This window comes from Scleropages formosus, chromosome 21 (genome assembly GCF_900964775.1).
Source record: "Scleropages formosus chromosome 21, fSclFor1.1, whole genome shotgun sequence".
Lineage (NCBI taxonomy): Eukaryota > Metazoa > Chordata > Actinopteri > Osteoglossiformes > Osteoglossidae > Scleropages > Scleropages formosus.
The window spans coordinates 9,958,121-9,978,977 of NC_041826.1; the positions used below are offsets into that span (position 1 = coordinate 9,958,121).

Consider the following 20,857-nt stretch of genomic DNA (forward strand, 5'->3'; position numbering starts at 1 on the left):
TGTGGTCTAATTGGCATTTTACTGCTTTTTATAGTACTATTGTCTCAGTGGTCTAAAATGCCCCACTGAAGACCTTCGCTTGAAGTGTGAGCATTCTGGTCTCCCGATGGAGATGGGGGTTCAAATATCACTTCTCACACCACCCTTACTAATGCTGAAAAAAACTGTATCACAATAGATAATATTAAAAGAAGACATTCTACTTTTATAGCGATACCTGGAGCTATAGTGCTTAGAACCACCCCTTTTGGACTTTTGAGATTGTTGGTTTGAATGCCTTTGAGCAAGGTAACTTAAACTGCTCTTGTAAAAATTACCCAGCTGTATAAATTGGTAAGTTGTGAGTTGTTTTGAAGAAAAGCATTAACGAAGTGTGACTAGAGAGTCGCACAATGTTATCTATATCCGTGTTTGGGAAAAGTTATGGTCATGCATAATAACAGAAAAATTATATAATGACATGTAACAACTGCTCTTATTGTTGGAAAACAGGTCACCCAAGTAACTCTTTTATTTATATGATAAACACTGGCAGCAATTAAACAAAGGGAGCGTAAAAATTTAAAATTTAAAAAAAATTGAACATACTTACCTTTGTTGGCCTGTAGAATTTGAGAGGTCATATCAAGAGCAGGGGGGTCTTCTGTAGAAGCTCCTAAAGAATAAGATCTGTTAAAACCTTGCCCTACGACTCAGCCAGTGCCCAGTAACTAATTATAAAATCTTCAAAATGGTTCAGATCTTTTCATGAAGAGAGTTTCTTTTTCACCACCAAGACTCACCCTCGGCGTGTGGACGTTCCTGTGGAAAAGATGGGAAGCAAAGGGAATCGGTCAGGTTGATCGGATAGGGGGACAGTGCGAGAGAAGGTCTGTAACATGGAGTGCTCCACCCTTACCGTGTACGGAAATGCCAGCAAGAGACCAGGCAGCAACATCAGCAAGGTGATGATGAGACGGCCGTCCATCCTTCCTTCTTTGTAGTGTATGGAGGCACTTAAAGAGGCTCCTTCACAGTGAATTTATGAGAGGCTTCTGACACATTCCCACTTTTATAGTTCACCGCATAGGTGTGTCTGTTTTTTGGAATTCAGAGTTAAATGGAATGACATCTATGTCAATGTAAGCTTGTATTACAATGTTTTCTTTCAAAGATAAATAAGAAGGATATATGCTTGTCTTGTTGATATTATTGGCTGACCATGTTTTGTCATTATATGTCTAATAAACAGGGATATTGGCATGAACTTGCAATTAGTGGTCTCTGATTTTGTTATTAATTTTTTGCTCATCTGATGTTTTTATGCAAACAATTTGTCCCATTTATGTAGCTGGATCTTTTTTTACTGCACTAGTTCATGTTAACACTCTTGCTAAGTTGTAGTAATAGGCAGTAGGGGTTTGAACTGGCAACCTACAGGTTCACGTAAATGCACTGAAAGTTTTGTATCTCATCATCACAACACAAAGTAAAACATGTAACACCTCAACACTGTTGGGCAAGCAGGTAGCGTAACGTATGGTATGCAATATAAACGAACAAAATAATTCTCCAGAATAGTAAAAAGGTCTACGGTGCATTTCACAGATCTTACAAATAATGATAATGCTCTTCTCAGTTCTTTTATTTGGGAAATGCTTTGTAAGTTAATAAACATAGCCTTTTACTGTATGTACAATGGATCAGACACATAAGGTCTGTTAATACGTGGAGCTCATTGACTCTGTGTGAAAGGGATGCAACATGTTCTGCTCACTGGTGTAAACACAAAAATGATCCATCAGACAACCAAAGGAAATGTCTAAGAGGTCACATGACCCATAGAACAATAGCGAGTGTCATCCAGAGGGCCAAGGAACCAGTGAGAAGGTAACACATACAACACAGCAATACCCAACACACCCTCTATCTAACACAAAGGGACTGTCATGTCAAGCTGTGTTTTACTTTATAATCAGTAATTAAATAAACTGAACCTTGAAATGTATATTTTGAATGCACTATAATACATTTACATTTATATTTATTCATTTAGTAGACACTTTTGTCCAAACTGATGTACATCACATCAGGTGGCATGATGGCACAGTGAGTAGTGCTGCTATCTCACAGTGCCTGGGTGGCGTGAGAGAGTGTGGGTTCAATCCCTGCTCAATCTGTGTGGAGTTTGTATGTTCTCCCTGTGTCTGTGTGGGTTTCCTCCCACCATCCAAAGACATGCTGTTCAGGTTCCCCCATAGTGTGTGAGTGACAGAGAGAGTGTGTTCCACTGATGTATGGATGAGTGACCCATTGTAAGTAGTGTATCTAGTAGTGTAAATCACTGCAGTGAATAAGGTGTGTGGGCTGGTAACACTACATAGTATCCAGTGGAAGTTGCTTTGGAGACAAGTGTCTGCTAAGTGAATAACTGTAAACATCAGTGATATAAAGTGAAAACAGCAAAGAAGCAACTTTAATTTATTGTAATGGGACCTTTTGGACTGAAATTGTGCTGCTGGTCCTAAAGTACCCACCTGCCTGTTACATAAATGTCGCATCAATTTCCAATCACCAAGAGTAATTATTAACTATGAAAACTGGAAACTAATCAAATTGAGAAGATAGTCAAATTTTAAATTAACTTAAATACCACCAAACATTACGTATACAGCGACAGGGAAACTACTCTGACATTGGTACCGCAAAACAGTAATTTAGCTTTGGTGGCCTCCTGTACAATGAAGAAATCAAGAACAGCCAAATAGAAGAGCGGGGCATACAGCAAATGGACTACAGTAAATTTCTAATGAAGTCGCTTTAAAGTTATCAGTTGTGACACTTTAAAAAGAACAGGGTAACATTTAGAAAGGTCCCGAAAAGGGCAACACTTTGCTTCAAATAAATGTCCTTTGCAGAAAAGTTGTGTCTCTCCAGCCACTGCAAGAGAAAAGAGAAATTTCAACTGAAACATTCAAAAGCTTAAAGGCCATTGCTAATGTGGAGCATGAAATATACACTAAATCTTGTTCAGCAGATGGAACAAGAAGGCATGGATGGAAGGCATTTTTAAAAATTATAAAGATCCAGCAAACTGCAAAGATGTGCAGTTTCTTCAAGATCATAATGAGCATGTATATGTGAGCCACATTCTTTTATTGAAACTGGTCACATTTTAATTAACCTGCATTAGCCTAGGAAAAATTAATCAATTCCATTGTTCTCTGACTGTAATGTATGACTGAGTGGTGCTACATGAGGCAGCTCGTTTCAGGTTTGTTATTTCCATACACACGGCTGCAGCCAGCTGTGAAAAATTCGGCTTCATGCAACATCATTACGGAACCACCAATCAGAATACAGATATTATATTTCTGGTCATATTCATTTCCCAAAATTCCCCAAATAAACAAATCGATCACAGAGCAAACAATGTCCTTGTAAGACTAAATTTTAGAAAACTAAATAATATCCAATTCAATACTTGTTTTACGTTTCTGATATTTAATTTGACATTAAAAATCTCAACCAGATCGCTAGATTGACAAAATGAGAGCGCTTGATAAGAGCATTCGATGCGATCACGGTGATTGGACAGTGCGCGCGATTTGCGCGCGTAACAAGATTGGCGTGCAATTACGTCACAAACTTACGTTGATAGTGCTTAACATAACAGCAGCTTTAATTAATTTTGCCGAATATTTATACTGCATGCAACACACACTTAAGACAAAATTAAAACGTACCAAAAAATGAAAAAACATGCAGAGCTCCGAGAGTCAAATGAATCCCCGAAACGAGGGCGCGCGAGCGACCTTGCGCTCGAGGACAGAAATGTACGGCGACGTCACTGTCGCCCGCTGTCGTAGCGCGCGCGGGTGGCCACGAGAGGGGGCTGAGCCGCTGTTGCGAGAAGATCGCTCCCTCTCTCTGCCACGCGATCATATTTTATTAGCGTATTAACGTTGTTATAAAAAGATACAACGACGCGTGCAGCGTACCAAGTAACGAACGGTACCTTTTTAATATAGATACCGTGCAGCTGTCCCGGTAACAAATGTAAAATAAAGGAGTAAAGCAAACTTTATGAATAAAGACAGACGTGTGGTGTGTGTGTGCACTTTCTGAGAACGGAATGTGGAGTGAAGTCCTGGAACTCATTGGATGTCTCTCATTTTCCACATAGCTGTACAAATATATTTTTGTAACTGTATCTGTAATGATATCAGCCCCCACCACCCCCACCGTCCCCAGTAAACCATTCATTTTGTCTGTCTGTCTCTCTCACACGCACGCGCGCGCACACACAATGTCTGTCGGTCTGTCCATTTTATTTCAGTTTAATGTCTGTTTTTAGTACGACACATTTTACAAATAGACCAAAATACACTAATACATTGTATGCAGAAGTCTATCTTGTAGCAAATAATAAAGAGATAAACGCAACAGAAAATTACAATACGTCAGCTAGTAAGAATGTTTGTGTGTGGGAGGAAGGAGTGCAAAATCTACTTCTCCCTCCCCCCCCCATGACAAATGTCTAAGTACTATGCTGCCTTTTTCACACACTCCTCTTTCTCCTAAGAAATAAGCAGCCACTGTCTGTTACCATGGGCTCAGTGTTTATAAAAGTTGGGAAATATTTGGCCGTATTTCTTGCACCTCTGTCTCCACCTCCCTCTGGTGACAGTGGGAGCATCGGGTGTCCTCCCGGGTCACCAGGTCTGCCCGTGTCCACACGTCCCTGCGGCCACACTGTGATGCCCGAGCGGGAGCACCGAGTGTGTGTCACTAACCGTGGTCAGGTAGTGTGCCGCCGTGGCCTGTTTAGGGCCAAACAGCGTTGAACTTTGCTTGGGGCTTTGGCTATCTTAGTCCAGTGGATCATCTATTTCTCTTTTTGTTTATTGGTCAGTTGAAAGAGTTGGATTCTCTGAGCTTGGGTTCCACTGTCCCCAGGCAGATTGTCCTTGGTATTGTTGGACCGGGTCGGTTCACGGAGTCTCGGCACCAGCTGGCTTAGAGGACTTTTCTCTGCTGTCCTCTCTTGACATTTTAGGGTTTTAAAGTGATAAGACTTGGAGTCATTCATCTTTCTCTTTCTCTCTTGCTCCTCGGTTATTTCACATTGAGGTAAAGGGCACTGCTAAAGGCAGGTGTAACAATCAAGGGAGCAAACCTCTGCAGAAGAGTCCTTGTCCCCCAAACTAAACTTGGTTCTGGGTGAAAGTGACGGTCGCGCTCCAGCTGCATCCAACGGTCAGGCACTGTCCACAGGCTGTGTGTGCATTAGTGCGGAGTGACCACCACCCCCCCGCCGCTCATTCTTTAAAAATTCCTGCACATCCCAGACAGCCAGGTACGACCTCAATCACAGCAGAACGAATCATCATGATCTAGGGAACAAAAACACTATTCACTAATTACGAAATTAATTAAACAGATTAAAAACTTATTACGATAACGAGTGAAAAGATTACAGATGATAGAAAGCGATTTGTTCGATCGCTGAAATACAGTAATTACAGAGTACCACGATGTGCGCGCGTGAACCGCGCCGTCTGAGTGCCCGCGTGCAGTGCGGCGGAGCGCGATGCAGCACAGCACCTCTGCGAGCGCGCGCAAGAGAATGCGGCTCTGAGGATGACCTTGAATTCAAGGTCGCGGACAGAATGTGAATGCGCCGGGAATGCGAGCGCTCCCCGCTTCCTCCATCTTTCTTATTCTTCGTTTCAGATGTTTCAGTCATCTGAGCCTGGTCTGAATGATGTGGCGTAACAATTAGATCAAAGTGATGAAGATCACTGTTTGCACGTGCTGTTTTTACTGCACAACATCGTGTAACTCAGTTTGGCACTCACTGCTACCCAGAGGGCAGGGTTCTGTAAGGATCCTTGATGAGAAACAAGGTAATGTCTTTATCTGCGTTTGACCTGTAAACTTTTCTTTCATTCGGGGGTGACTGAAGCTGTAAGCAACTTGCACGCGCACAAAATTACGTGGCGATGGGTCTAAACCTGCTCGCGTGCCCCTCTCTCTTCCACTCGCTCTTACTTGGGGGCTCGGGCGGGGTACCGTTGGGAAGCCGGTTCTTCCTCTCCTCCTTCCTCCTTCTCCTATTCGGTTACCGATGCCCTCCGCCGCCTTGGCCTCGCGCCCGCCCCTGCTCTGCGCGTGAGCCGCTCGCGGAGGTTTGGAGGGGAACTCGGTGTGGGTCGGTGTCACGAGACCGAGTTGCTTGCGCGAGCGGCCGCCACCAGCCGTCCCGTTTTCCACTCCATCTAAAGCGACGCGTGACTTGCGGCGTTTTTCCTGTGGGGCGCGTGCGTTCCGGCACATGATTATCGAACCTTAAAGAGCCACATTACAAACACGGGCAAATTGAGAAAAATATTAAAAGAGTTGCATAAAAAGTTCAAGATGTTTATGAAACGTCACTGAAATATAAACATCAGTCGATTTTAATAACGTTTCTACAAAAGAGACAGACCAGGCCACCATTCATTCTCACTGTTATATTGTTGTTATTACATACAGTTATAGTTATATGAATATTTAATTCATATGCCTATTTGCACCGAAAATTCAGCTTTTATAATATGGAAAAACAGAAAAGCACATAACGACGCTCGAGTGTTAATGAGTTCGCATTTCTTACTGCACCAGTTGCTAAATTTAAAATTGCTCTCGCGCAGGCAGCGCGCGAACGAGGAAATCGACACTTTTCTAGGGTTCTGCTATAATTTGTGACTTGGAAAAGGCAGTCAAGTGAAAAGCAGTAACTAATGAACATCCTAGAAGTATGTGAGTCACACAGCCGCCTCGCTACAGGAGGTCATTCGCTCTTTTAGTTTTTTTTTTTTTTTTTTTTTCTTTCTACACTGTTGCAGCGCCGCTGACGGCAGCGCTCGCGCAGCCCCAATTGGAGCGGGCGCGCACACGTAACGGAGAAAGTGCACACGCAAAAGGCGGAGGGAGGGACTGAGGATCTGCGTGGAGCCGCGGGGCGCGAGCGGAAGACGCGAAGCGGGGCAGCGCGCAGGCAGAGCGGGCATCCGCGCGAGCCGGACCAGCTGTGGTCCTAGCATCACTTGATCGGTGCGTTTACATGTTTATCATATGTTATAAACCAAAGTAACACTGTCCCGGCGTTTACTCAAGACAAGGAAGGGAAGGGGAAAGAATGCGAGGTGCTACGACAAGGCAGGCTGCGCTTCGGATAGAGACACCGGACGGGGTTTAAATCCCGGCGGAGGAGGAGCGTCCCGTGACTGGCACGATTCGTCCCGGACATGGTGGTTGCAGCAGCACCGGTGAGAGCGCGCGCGCGCGCTCGCGCGAGAGAGAGAGAGAGAGAGAGAGAGAGAGAGAGAGAGAGAGAGAATATGTGTGTTTGTTTACCTTACGTGCGTTTTGACTGCGTGCAGGCTGAGTGTGAGAGTGTCAGTGTGTGCGCGGTTGGTCATGACTGCTCCTGCCGAACTGCGGCGGGCCGCTTGATGATGATGATCGGCGCGGTCGCTCGTCCAGGTGCCGCGCTGTGCGGGAACGCGGGCTCGTCCCCGTACCTCACGATGATCGTGTCGTACGTAGTCCGTCCGCCAACGGCCAAGTCCCTCTTAGCAGATCCCATGACGTGGAGCTCGGCGAGGGTCAATGTGTGGCTCAGTGTGTGGCTCGGTGCCTGGCTGGCGCTTTCTCTCTGCGCTTCCTTTCAGCACCATCACCTTGGCAACCACAATTTCTGCAGTTCGCCAGTGTGATTGGCCATAACGGTTACGATGAGAACTTGTCGTTCTGCATCTGAAATAAAATGATAAAGTCCCCGCATTTTCAGTGACCACTTTTTTCAGCCCGATAAAGTTTGGTTCAGAGAGTGGCAAATAACTGGCCAAAGCAGTCCTGTGACTGACTTCGGTCAGTTTTCCTGAGTCCAGGTTACACCGGTCAACTTTATTCTTGCATGTTGTATGAAAGCTGCGTGTCAATTCACTGACACGTCCTCACTGGAGGTCTGAGACTGAGGAAGAAGCCTCAGAGGGAACAGCGGGGCACCTCTGCGTTGATGGAATCTCTGCACGGAGTTATTATGTAGGGATGTCTGTGTCTGGTCTCCTCTCTCGCTCCCGCGGCCCCTCTATATCCCACCGTTAGTTCAACTGAACTAAATTTGAATGTTTAGCAAAGTTTGACGAAAGCCTGAGGTGCTCACTACACAAAAATATGATTTGCTGCAACGCAGAATTGTTTTTGGCCTTCTTCGGACCTTCCTTTCAAATTGACACTGGCATTATTTTGCTCAGTTAACAACAATATTGTTATGCAAATTGACAGTTATGTGAATTACAAATCAGCAGCCAGACACCGACTGACCTAAAGGTCATCGAAGTGTAATAGACACTGACACAAAGAGCTATGAATAAAACTCCGCCAGTCGGCCACAGCATCGCTGTAATTATACCGCTCCCTTTACTTGCCGACTGTTTTTGAACTGCAGAGCAGGACGTAACGGGAAATAGTATTTCGGTCCGTTTGAAGAAAGGCCGCAGTTCACACGAGCATTCCAGTGTAAGCATCAGCGTGGTGCTTCCTTCTTTGAGCTTTGAAAGCAGTTTTTTGCCAACTTGACAGTATTTTTGAGTCAACGTCATTCAGACTTCTCAGCAGCACGGCTCGGGAAACGGGGCGCCCTGGGCGACCATGTGCTCCAGAGCTCCTCTCACCCTAAACCGTTGGGATTTTGTCCATCTCCATAACATGTAGCAAAGGAGAAGCATCCATAGCTGGGGTGCCCGTGTCTGACCGCATTGCCGCTTTTCTGCCTGTCGCTGACATGGACGACAATGTGAAGTCGGGGTCCGTGACAATGGCTACATATCAAAGGCGTGACGGCCCCATGTCTGTGTTTTAATGTCATCAGTTACAGCTTTTGAGTTGCAAACATTATGGGTCATAGAAAACTGAATTTTACCCACATGGTACCAAATTTCTTATTTCTCGTGGCCTTCAAAAACATCAGGAGCTGCGCAAATTTCTGAACACACTGTGCTTGTTTTGTACGCTTGTTTCTTAACGCGTGTGGCTGTTTTAGTTAAGGTGTACAGATGAGATAACAGCCCTGTGTTTTCCTCTCGCAGAACACTGTCAGTTGAGATAGGGAGAGAAATTCCCAGTCATGTCAGGACAACTGAATGCACTTGAGTGTTGTCGTTATAACTCAGATAAAACAGAAATAATATAGTCCAAATAATAAAGAATATTTTAGAGTTGAAAGAAGAGCACACAGATTTTTTTTCTCCCCAGATCAAAAGATATTGTTCTGACCACCCGAATCACGCTTTTCATGCAAGACATCAACAGACGTGCACAGATCACAGGAGGAGAGCAGAAGGACGTCTTCTCAGAGGAACCTGCGAGTGCTGTGTAACACACAAACCCACAGCCCTTAGTCGGTCCACTCAGGATAGAGTAAAGTCCCTTTGCTTTAAGGTACAAGAACGGGGCTTGTTTTCACATTTTACGTTCACATTTATTAATTTAGGAGACGCTTTTCTCCAGAGCGGCGTACATCTCATAGAAAATACAATTTGTGCGCTACTTTAGAGAAAGAGACGGGCAGATGTGTCTCTTAAGTACAGTTCGTTTCTCGCTGTTTTTTTTACTTGAAGCTGCCTTCTACAGACAGCAGCAGAGGAGAAGTGCACCATGTTTTAACTTATAAAGTGTCATCAGAGAGTGGCTTTTAGTTGTTTTCCATTGTCCTCATTTTTATTATCTCTACAGTTGTGTTGAGCGTTTTCCTGATGCTCGATAAGGAGTTGTCATAGGTCTTGGTTCCTGTCCTTCATCTTCTTGTGGCCTTTTTACCTTATCTTAACCCATTTCACTAGTTCTGCTTTGTTAAAAGAACCTTACAGACACTTTTCTATATGAATGGGACGTTAGCTATGCATAAAGGAAATTGTATTCCTTTATTTTCACACACACACACACACACACATACATTCAGAACCGCTTGTCCCATACGGGGTCACGGGGAACCGGAGCCTAACCCGGCAACTCAGGGCGTAAGGCTGGAGGGGGAGGGGACACACCCAGGACGGGACGCCAGTCCATCACAAGGCACCCCAAGCAGGACTCGAACCCCAGACCCACTGGAGAGCAGGACTGTGGTCCAACCCACTGCGCCACCGCACCCCCCTCCCTTTATTTTCACTGCAACTTAAAACTTTGAAATTGATTGTTATGTAACTGTTGTACAAAGAGTTAACCACATAATACCTAAGAAAGGTTTTTTTTAAGCAGTGATTTATTTGTTTTTTCCCCTAGCCCATTCTGAAGGCTTTTTTTGGTTTGATTGTTATTGCAACAAATGCTCTTGCTTTATTCTACAACCCCTATATGTTCAGTCGACTTAGTCCATTTCCATCAAAAGGACTTGGTTTTGTTTGCTTTGTTCAGGTGCAACATGGTGGTAAACACAAGTAAGTTCTGATTCTTATCAGAGTTATTTTAACAAATTTCTGTTTTTCAAATTTTATATGTGATGAGCTTTGCCAGTTTAGCTGCACATGATTTCACTTATTTTAATAGAATGCCTAGTAAAGCAGTAATATACCTACCAGTGGGAATAGGACATTAGCTGTTCATATGGGTTATTCCGTATTCCAAATTCAGATTGCAAGTTCAGTGTGACAGCAGTGTGACTTCAGTGCAAAGTAAGGTATTAACTATTAACAGCAGGGCACCCAGGGTAGATCTGAAATTTCCGGCTCATTGCATTAAGCCCAAAGATTTTTGTGCAGATCATTTTGATGACCCTGTTGGCTTTGATTGCTTCTGTTTTACTGCATGTCTGTGATACTGTGCTCTATTTGCAGTTGCCAGGGTGGTAAGAATCCCTGTTGGAGATTATATGGTGAAAGAGTAAATAGTGGGAACTACATGCATGAGTGCGTGCGGGAGAGGTAATATTACCATATGTCTGCCCTTCAAGCTCACTGGTGACTTTGACCTTAGGTGGAACAGGAAGTGGGAGAAAGGGACTGGGGGGTGCAAAGGCTGTGACAGCACTGTGGACATGCCAAATGCTTGTGTGTGTGGAAAGAGGGAGAGAGAAAAATGATTTCTCTTCTCTCAGCAATCTGCAGCACATTGTGAAATGTGAGAGGGAGAGAAATTGATGGGGTGAGAGACAGGGGAACAGGCAAATTGGGATGCAAAGCAGTTTTGATGAGATCGGCTTATCATGGTAAATCTAGACTATGTATATTTTATATTAACGCTAAAGACATTTGATGGCCATGGAGTATTGCAGCGATAATTTACTTACACCACAACTTGGTTCTAGTCTTTGATGGATAAGAACTGCTTTGAATAGATGTTTTTGTGGAATCGTGTTCTTTTGTGCATTGGGAATTTTCCAGTCAGATTCAAAAGAATTTTTTTTTATATCATAAAATAAAAATGTAAGGGGAAAAATTTCTGATACTGTAGTCAAGTATAAGGATTAAAGTCACTGACTTGTAACCCAAAAAGCTGGCATTTCTAGCCCCAGTTCCCATTCCTGCTGAAGTATCCTTGCAAGTATCAAGGTACTTGCACTGAATTGCTAAAGGAAAAATATCGTGCTATATATAAAAGGGTAAATGCTGCAGTTGATTTAAATGTTGGCTAAGAAATTATTTAATCCTATAGACCGGAAAGGAACTCAGCCAGTGGAATATTCAGTGGTTAAAAGCTGTGCCAAAAATGCCCCTCTAATGAAGGGTTTGCATTTACATTTATTCATTTAGCAGACGCTTTTCTCCAAAGCAGCGTACATCTCATAGAAAATACAATGTGTACATTACATTAGCAGAAAGAGACTAAGATGCAAATGCATGATTCTAAAATACAGTTAGTTACTTTCCACCATATTAACCAGAGTTCATCACACGAGTAGCTGCATAAAACTTAATTCGAATATTGACGGTTTTCACAAGGGTTTTTGTTTCTAGTGGTGTCATTTCTTTGGTATTGGGGACCAAAAATATTGGCAGTAGTGCTTGAATGGAGATACCAATTTTTTGTTGATAGTATTTCCATGCTTACACATACACCCACCCTCTTGTTACACCTGTGTCCATCTGCATTACACATGTAATGCATTTGCTGATTTATTTGATTTTGATATTATGAAACTTTCTGTTTTTTTTTCTAGAAGCTTGGGTAAGAGGATTGAACTCATAAGCCTCACATCTTGAAGCTCGGGAAGGGGTTGAACAGAGCGACTCAGCTGCCTGCTGGAGGGGATTCAAATACAGGTATCTCCCTCGGATGTTCTCAATTACCTGCATAACCAGTGTGTCTTTGGTACAGTAAACATTTTTGTATTTTGTGCCATGAAGTGGTTGGTATAAGAACCTTGGCTTTTTCTCTTTGACCTATTAAAGAAACTGGCGCAACCCCGGCAGCCCGAAGGTCTTTTAAATTGTCCGCTGGTGCCCCGCACTTCCGGTGTTGTACGGCGAAGCGAGAGATTGACTTTAGTTATTCTAACCAATAGAGGGCAGCTTCGGGTTACGTTAACCAATAGGGGACCTCCTCCAGTTTCTGCACCCAACCGCGGACAGCTTTGTGTTAAGGTAACCAATAGGAGAAAGTTTTGGTTTAACGTAACCAATTACGCAATGCTTCCCATTACTGTAACCAATAGCAAAGAGTCTGACTTCCTTATCGTTTAAATAACCCGGCGTCAGACATGAAAGGGAGCTATCCGGCATGCCTGCGCTACGTTGCCTTGTTTATTTCATGCGGGGGTAGAAGGGTCCACTCAGGGACGTGGTAATTAGGCGCCACATTTAGAGATTCGGGTGAACACACGGTGAAGGTCGTTGGAGGAGGTGGAGAGGTGGGCACCGTTGGAGTTGTAGCTAGTTTGCTGTCTAAATTAGCCTAGGTTCTCGTGGGACTGGACAGGACAGACCATGTTTGTTAACTTTGTCGCCTTTTCCTACACGAATTCGTACTATGTTTATTTATAATCAGTACTGCGCGCATCATGAAGCTGGTATCTATAGACTATGTCACACAGGTTTCTCACACGAGCACTAGTAGCTCAGCTAGCCGGAGGTTGCTCAAATGCTAACTTGTGAGACTACAATGATTTCGCGACTGTTTGTCGTGCTTTCAGATTGCTTTTACTTTTAGTCTCCCACTTCATCGCTGTCGTGCTTCGCAATTCGCCGCGGCTCAAGAAGCCACGTTTAAGAAGCCCTGACCTCCCCGCAAAACACGCTTAATTTGCATGTCCTCCGTCACGTGCAGCCGTTACGCGTTACGTCCGCTCTGGCGCGTGCACGACGGCGTCGACTCGCCACCCCGAGCTTCCTCACGTCAGCGGCCGAAATAGTTCAATTTTTGCTGCGTTTGTTGACTTTTGTACGTGACTTCTTTGTGTCAGCTTTAATTTATCCGTAGTTATTAAGATGCTCTTACAAATCTGTCATGTATCATTTATAATGTATGAATTAAGAAAAAAATTATCATCTAAGTTCCTTAATTCATACATTATTATACACCTGTTCAGTATTTGGTGAAGAGGTAGATTAACTTATTTTAATGACACATTTCTGAAACTGTAATAAAGTTTATAATCCTCAGATTCTAAGGACAGTGGGCAGATGGGTAAACGGATAAAATCTTCTACGATTGGAAAGAAAATGCACGGTGTGGTTGCTTCTGTTTTACTAAATGAAGTAGTTTAACCCCACATGTTTAAGCTCGAAAGATGTGAAGATGCCTCACAGCACCTAGACTGCACAGTGAGATGTGGGTTCAAATCATTCGGTGTGGATTTTTTGCGCGTTCGCCCCACGTTCACGTAGATTTTGCGCCGGAGCTCTAGCTTCCTCCCACAGTCCAAACCCAAAGACTTGTTTCAGGTTACTTAGTGACTCCATATTGCCTTTCCTGTGAGTGTGTTACATTGCTCTGCTGTAGAAATACATGGCTGAATGGTTGCGGGGACTTCAGTGCGGTATATCCGTTCCTTGTAATTGACCTTTGGCACAGATGTGAGGTCAGAACACATTAAGGGTCATTGTACATCACCTTACTAGTTCACGTCGTCTCGCGTCTCGTGACCCTCTTTACCTCCACAGCAGCCATGTCCACCAGGGAGCGACGCTCAGATCTACACATCAAGGCAGAGCCCAGCAGTCCTGAGGCAGGTGGAGGAGGTGGTGGCAGCGGAGGGGGGCGGGCAAGCCCAGGAGGTGCATCGTCAGACTCTTCCCAGAGTGGCGGGGGCGGAGCGGGTAACAAGAGAGCGGAGAGTAGCGGCCGGCGCTCCCCGCCTCTCTACACGCCACCCCTGCGCTGCCACTTCAAGGAGGAGGGCGGTGAGGGCGGGCCGGAGGAAGGGTCCGCCGGGGCTGGGCGGTGCAAGTACGCCCTGAGCACGCTGCCCAAGCGCCTGTGTCTGGTGTGTGGGGACGTGGCATCGGGCTATCACTACGGCGTGGCCTCCTGCGAGGCCTGCAAGGCCTTTTTCAAGAGGACCATCCAGGGTGAGACTTCCGTTACAGCACCTGTCAGAGGAAGAACAATGTTGTGTCTGCAGCTTTTGCTTTTCCAGATTTTGTTGATTATTCTAAATGTTTGCATAATTTTATTTTGAATAATTTCTGCCATGCTGTGCATGTATGCTTGTTTCTGTTTATTTGGGCTCCAAGTACCTTTTGTGATGGAAATTCATACTGTAAATTTTTGAAGTGTATCACATGTGCAGATATGCCAATGCTCCACTAACATTTCAAATTTAGCTCCCTTCTAGGGGCTTGAACTTATAATCTTTTTTCCCTAGTGTGGGGTGTGTTTATGCATACAAGCAAACATCTTTTGTTCACAGTGAATTGCACAGCATTCCTTAGCTTTGCACTGAAACCATCTTGGCACAGTTAAACCGTGATCACGTAAAATTGCACGTACCCATTTCCCTTCTAGGGAACATTGAGTACAGCTGCCCAGCATCAAATGAGTGCGAGATCACCAAGCGGCGCAGAAAGGCTTGCCAAGCGTGCCGTTTCACTAAGTGCCTCAAAGTGGGCATGCTCAAGGAAGGTAAGTCTGCTAACATCACTTAGTCTTCATCCTACATGACTTACCAGAACAGTTTAGCTGCGTTGAACATGTAGCTCAGTGGTGCAACAAGGTTTTGAGCTGAGATTCTTCTAAAAAGGCCTAGATGTAAACTTTCTTGTAGTAGCAGAAGAGGTAAAGTTTACAGATGTAGTTCCTCCAACCCAGAAAGGGAGGCCCTTGTGCTCAAAATGTTCAAGATGAATAAACTAAAAATATTTGCCAAATTCTATGGATCTTGGACAGGGCCTGTGTGGAGTATATTTTATTTTTTTTTGGCTCAACCTGGGCAAAACACTTGCTTTTGCCACCTTTTCTCTTACTGCTCCGTGCGCTTTTCTTTCTGAGCCATCTGGGGTTTGCACATTGAGCTTTGGTACAGTCTTCAGAACCTGCTTTTGGTGCTCTGAATCCAGAAGCAATTGTAAAACGGCAGAACATTGTGCTACTCCCTGTAAGGCTTTCTATTTAAAGTACCTTGAAGGTAATCCTCAGCTGCCTCTCCCACCAAAGAGGTGATGGCTCAGTGAGCATTTTAGTACCACAAACAAACATTAAAAAACATTTTCTCGAGCAGTTCTTCAGTGGTGTGAATCTGCTCTCTCGCACACAGGATTGTGTTGTGCAAATTTGAAGAGCATCAGTGCTGTAATTCCTGAACAGACAAGATGGTTATAGAGCACACTAACATAGCACTTCCCTGTTATGCCATTTGTTTCTGCTGCTGAACAGCACAGTGAATTAAGTTTGCAGGTAGACTATGAAGAAGATGCTACATAGCGTAGAGAATGTAGACCAACAGATAAATGGTGGCACAAAACAAAAAATGTCCATGTGTCGTCGTCCCCCCCCCCCCCCCCCCCCCACTTATTACTGATTTCTTGGTCGGTTTGTGCAATAATGTTGTGAATATGGAGTCCAGGTGTTTGTTCATACTGACATTAAATGAAAATTCTCTCTCTCTCGCTACCATTAATATGACAGGAGTACGTCTAGACCGGGTGAGGGGAGGCAGACAGAAATATAAGAGACGGCCCGAGGTGGAAAGTGCTGAGTATCAGAGCCCTCCACTCCCTGTAAGGAAAGAGGGGGAGAGAGGTGGGTATCCAGACAACAGGGGCTACAATCGGGATGGGGGTGGGTGCTGAACCACATGGGTTGTAGTGCATTGCAATGGCAATGAGACAAAGTGTATGTACAGATATAGCTGACTGTTTGCCACACTGTATCTCATAAGTAGAAACACGGCTCTGTTCTGTTAATCTGTATCTGATGCATGACTTCAGATTGAGTAATGCATTGAGCCAGAAAGGATCTGAACCACTCAGGAATGTGGTATGTGACTAAAATTTTGGGTTTGATTTAGTATGGTTGCTTGCATTCCCATGGCAGCATCACTGCATGGTAATCATGCTCAGGCCGGCGTGTGTTACTCAGGCTCTTCGAACATCATCGTGTCCCACCTGCTAGTGGCAGAGCCAGAGAAGCTGTTTGCCATGCCAGACCCCCTGCAACCTGACAGCGCCCTACGCACACTTGCTACCCTATGCGACCTGGCTGACCGCGAGCTCGTCGTCATTATCGGCTGGGCCAAGCACATCCCTGGTGAGGAATCGGTCATTATCAATTCGCTTATTGGTGCATCATGCTAATGGTCAGCATAATGAAGGGCTTTTGACATATGGTTGACCCTTGAACAACGGGGGGGGGGTTAGGGGTGCTGACCCCCTGCACAGTGAAATCTGCATATGACTTTTGATTCCCCAAAAACTTTACTACTAACAGCCAACTGTTGACTGGAAGCTTTACTGATAACACAGCTTTACACGATTAACACATATTTTGTATGTTATACGTATTACATACTATATTCTTACGGTAAAGTTAGCTAGACAAAATAAAGTGTTAAGAAAAGACGTAAGGAAGAGAAAATACATTTACAGTACTGTACGAACTGCTCATGTGCAGATGGTTAGCGTCATCCTGCAAACCATGCAGAACCACAGTTCTTTTGTAGACTAACTTTAAAGAAAACTTTTTATAATTGATTTCTGTAATATTTGTTGGCTAATAAGAAAATAGATCAAATATGCAAATATTTTATGCATTTGAGATACTGTATACTGTACTAGATATTTTTCTTTGGATTTGTATCCTGTGCATTCTCTGCATTTTACATGTGTGTAAAGTTTTGCAAAATCTTTACTTTTTCTTAAGAAATGTGTGTAATTTATGGAAGTAAACAAAAGACTATTACAGTAGTACAGTATGTACTATAGTTACTTTTATGCAGTTATGATTTAATACTGCATTTTTACATTTGTTCACATTTCTCTCAACTGCGAATGGCGCTATTTACGCTTTAAGTGTGCATAAGTTTTGATAAATCTATTCTAAAAAGTTAAAATTTGTGTATATTTTATGGTGGTAAATGATGAAATAGAGTAGTATCTTTTCCTTAGTTTTTTTTCAATATTTCTAGGCTACACGGTTCATCAGTTTTTGCAAATGGTCGCAAATCTCCAAAAAATTTTCCAATAGATTTATTGGAGGGGGGAAAAAAAAAATCTTTGTATAAATGGACCCACGCAGTTCAAACCTTTATTGTTCTAGGGTCAACTGTACTTTCAGGGTAATTTGTATGTCAGTCAACACTTGCCCTGCCTCCATCTTCTCCACAGGCTTCCTGTCCCTGTCGTTGGCAGACCAGATGTCGGTCCTGCAGTCTGTGTGGCTGGAAGTGTTAGTCCTAGGTGTTGCCTTCCGCTCTCTGGGCTGTGAGGACGAGGTTGTATATGCCGAGGACTTTGTGCTGGATGAGGAGATGTCACGCCTGGCCGGACTCAGCGAGCTAAATGCTGCCATTAGCCTGTTGGCACGGCGGTACCGGACCCTGGAGCTTGACCGCGAGGAGTTTGTCATGCTAAAGGCCATCGTCCTCACCAACTCCGGTAACCTGCTGTTCCAGTTGAGGTCCAGACAGATAGAAACGATTTGGTAGCATACATCACAGGTAGATTTCACTGTTACACCCAAGATGGTTTTAAATGTTTGAGAATGCACTTGTCCCTGTGAATTTTATACATTATACGTATAATACTGCCTGAGCGTTAGATTTGGTACATCGGGGCAGCTGTTGTTGCTCACCAGACCACATAGGGGCAGGTCAACCTGAGTTCCATGTTTTTCTGGCTGCTGATCATACACCCAGTTCCACTCTGACTGCCAGCAAATTGCAGTCAGATAAAGGAGGACTTGCAGCACTCTAGTAATGAGTCGTAGAGGATGTGTGGCCTTCAGATAAACACCATTGCTGCCGCCTACTTGTGTGTTATGTTTTATTGCTTCAGTCCTGTGTTCTGGTTTACTTTAGTTTGCTTCTGGAGATCCGAGTCCTGCAGATTTTTGTCCTCCTCCCACCCCTTAAATTTCAATGAGTTTGCAATTGCAATTTGCGATTCTTGCATTTTCCATTGCTGGTTAGCTAGCAGCACTTTGACAGGTTCTCACGACCGTTGTGTGCTTTTTGAATATTCAAGTAAAGATTGTTGACTACCTGGTTTTCTTGATTAGGTTGGGGGGTCTTTTTTTTTTTTTTTTTTTTTTAAAATAAGTAAAAATTAAGTTAGGTAAACCATTGAATGCAGCTTAGTCTACAAACCTAACATTGTAAGTAACTTTGGAGAAAGTTTTTCTGACAGATTAATAAATAATAAACGCAGAGAACTCTCACTTCCACATATGTTTGTGAGGACTTTGCATTGACTTACTTTAATTCATCAAATCATTTTTTATTATTCCTCAACCCACCCAAAGGAAAGATGTTTAAATTTGATAGGAAGCTGAATGTTTGTACTTTATTAAAAAAAAAAAAAACACATACTCTATCTTAGTTTGTGGGTATGTATATCTGGCAGTACCCTCAGACTCGGTGTGTACAAAGGACATAGTTGTAGTGGAGACATGCACACCATGAAACGTCTATTGGCGTGACCAGGCCTCTCTCTCCTCCTTCAGACTCGGTGTACATCGAGGATGTTGAGGCAGTTCAGAAGCTGCGGGACCTGCTGCACCAGGCACTACTGGAGCTGGAGAGCCAGCGGAGGCCCGATGACCCCCGGAGGGCTGGCCGCCTCCTGCTCACCCTGCCCCTACTCCGGCAGACAGCTGGCCGCGCTCTCTCCACTTTCTACAGCATCAAGACACGTGGTGGTGTTCCCATGCACAAACTCTTCCTGGAGATGCTGGAGGCCATGATGGATTCACCATAGGGATGGAGGTGGCGGGGCACGAGGGTCGGAAGGCATTACAGGAAGTGAGCAATGCAGACAGGAGGGAGGATGAAGCTTTGGGGTTGAAGTTGTGAGTCAGTGGCTATGAGCAGAATCTAACGGAAGCGTAGGAGGTGTTGTGTGGGGAACGTGGGTGATCTAAGGGCTATGTGTCAGGGCAGGGGTAATTGTCCTCGTGCAGGGGGTAGCTGGTTGGCCTAGAGGATTAGGTGTAAGTATTCCTTTAATAAGCCATGTAGAGGTACAGAGAGAGAGTCAAACCCTTTTTGATGGGATGGACACTCCAGTGCTAGGATACCGTGTTGCCCGTCTCACACAGGCACTCGCCGCACCCTGTAGCCATTCGCTGGGGATGAGAATTCGACACGGGGCACGAACAAAGAGATGGAAAGACACATACAGACATAGAAAATCATGTTTAAAACCATTAACCACTGTTCAGTACTTAAACTCACTTTTTATAAAACTTTTAGAATTCTTAATGATGAATCGCACTCGGTAATCAGTTTTTATTTGGCTTTACGTAATACCCTTGGTTGGCTGAATCAGACTATCTGCTCTTAACATTTCTATTAAGCTGTACTACCTCCAGGTAGGTTGCAGTTTTTGTCCTGAAATTAGAAGTTGTCCTGACCCACAAGAAAAAAATGCATAAATGTGGTTAAAATATTAAAAATTAAAAATATTTTAGTTGTCCAGAAGACCTAAAGGTGTATTCATGCATTTTAATAGGCATTTTATGCCAGTAGTTTTAAATTGTCATCAGTAGCAATAGATTCACTCATTCATTTGGTTAGACATGTTACGTGTGCACCCGGACACTTTACACGCAGGCAGCTGTTAGTGTATAGCTGTGTTGTAAACACATACAGTTGAGAACTACACGGAGATAAAGGGAAAGTAATGTCAGCCTACTTCAGGATTTAAAATAAAGCAATATGTGAAGAAACACAACTTTAGCAATCATTAGTGAACGAGAACATTGGGTTGTTTTACCACTGGACTTGGGTTCGAGTTCTTTCAGCACTGGCAACTGACAACATAGTAAATGTGTTTTGTACCCGTTAATTGTTTGTGGGTGTTAAACTGCATAAGCCAGAGAACTGCTGTACTGCTGTTTTTAAAGTTTAAGGGCCCTGTCTGTGTAAGGCTTGTGTACCCTTTAAAAGCTGTGTTTAGTGTAATGAGCACATTGTGATGCATTGCTCCTATGGAAGGGCCTTCATAGAACATGAATGACTAGCAGTCGTCGTTGGCATAAATATTTATTAATGTTTATATCCTGCTAATTAAAGTGTGACAGAGAACTGATGAAGGTCTTACCTAGGGCTCATTAACTAGTGTCCCCTTTTTAAGTGGGTCGCTGAAGAACAGTTTAAAAAAAAAAAAAAAAAAAATACAACTCAATGTTTTATCTGTAACAAAGTTTATATGATCTGGAGTGATTTTCCAGATACAAAGGC

The 20,857-nt window shown here is 43.8% G+C and overlaps 1 protein-coding gene across 7 annotated transcripts; it reads left to right on the forward strand.

Moving 5' to 3' along the window:
• The first annotated feature begins 5,526 nt into the window (after positions 1-5,526).
• On the forward strand, positions 5,527-20,791 carry LOC108920300 (steroid hormone receptor ERR1-like). Of its 7 annotated transcripts, none has more exons than XM_029247419.1 (8): positions 5,527-5,888; positions 12,182-12,284; positions 14,124-14,531; positions 14,968-15,084; positions 16,087-16,200; positions 16,495-16,707; positions 17,784-18,053; positions 19,120-20,791. In XM_029247419.1, the coding sequence occupies exons 3-8, from the start codon at positions 14,129-14,131 to the stop codon at positions 19,371-19,373; spliced, it is 1,371 nt and encodes a 456-aa protein (XP_029103252.1). In that variant the 5' UTR covers positions 5,527-5,888; positions 12,182-12,284; positions 14,124-14,128; the 3' UTR covers positions 19,374-20,791. The 7 variants fall into 7 exon arrangements, with proteins under 7 accessions (XP_029103252.1, XP_029103247.1, XP_029103250.1 ...); XM_029247414.1 differs by lacking the exon at positions 5,527-5,888 and adding an exon at positions 6,904-7,292; XM_029247417.1 differs by lacking the exon at positions 5,527-5,888 and adding an exon at positions 6,904-7,292 and having other exon boundaries at positions 14,127-14,531.
• Positions 20,792-20,857: the final 66 nt, after the last annotated feature.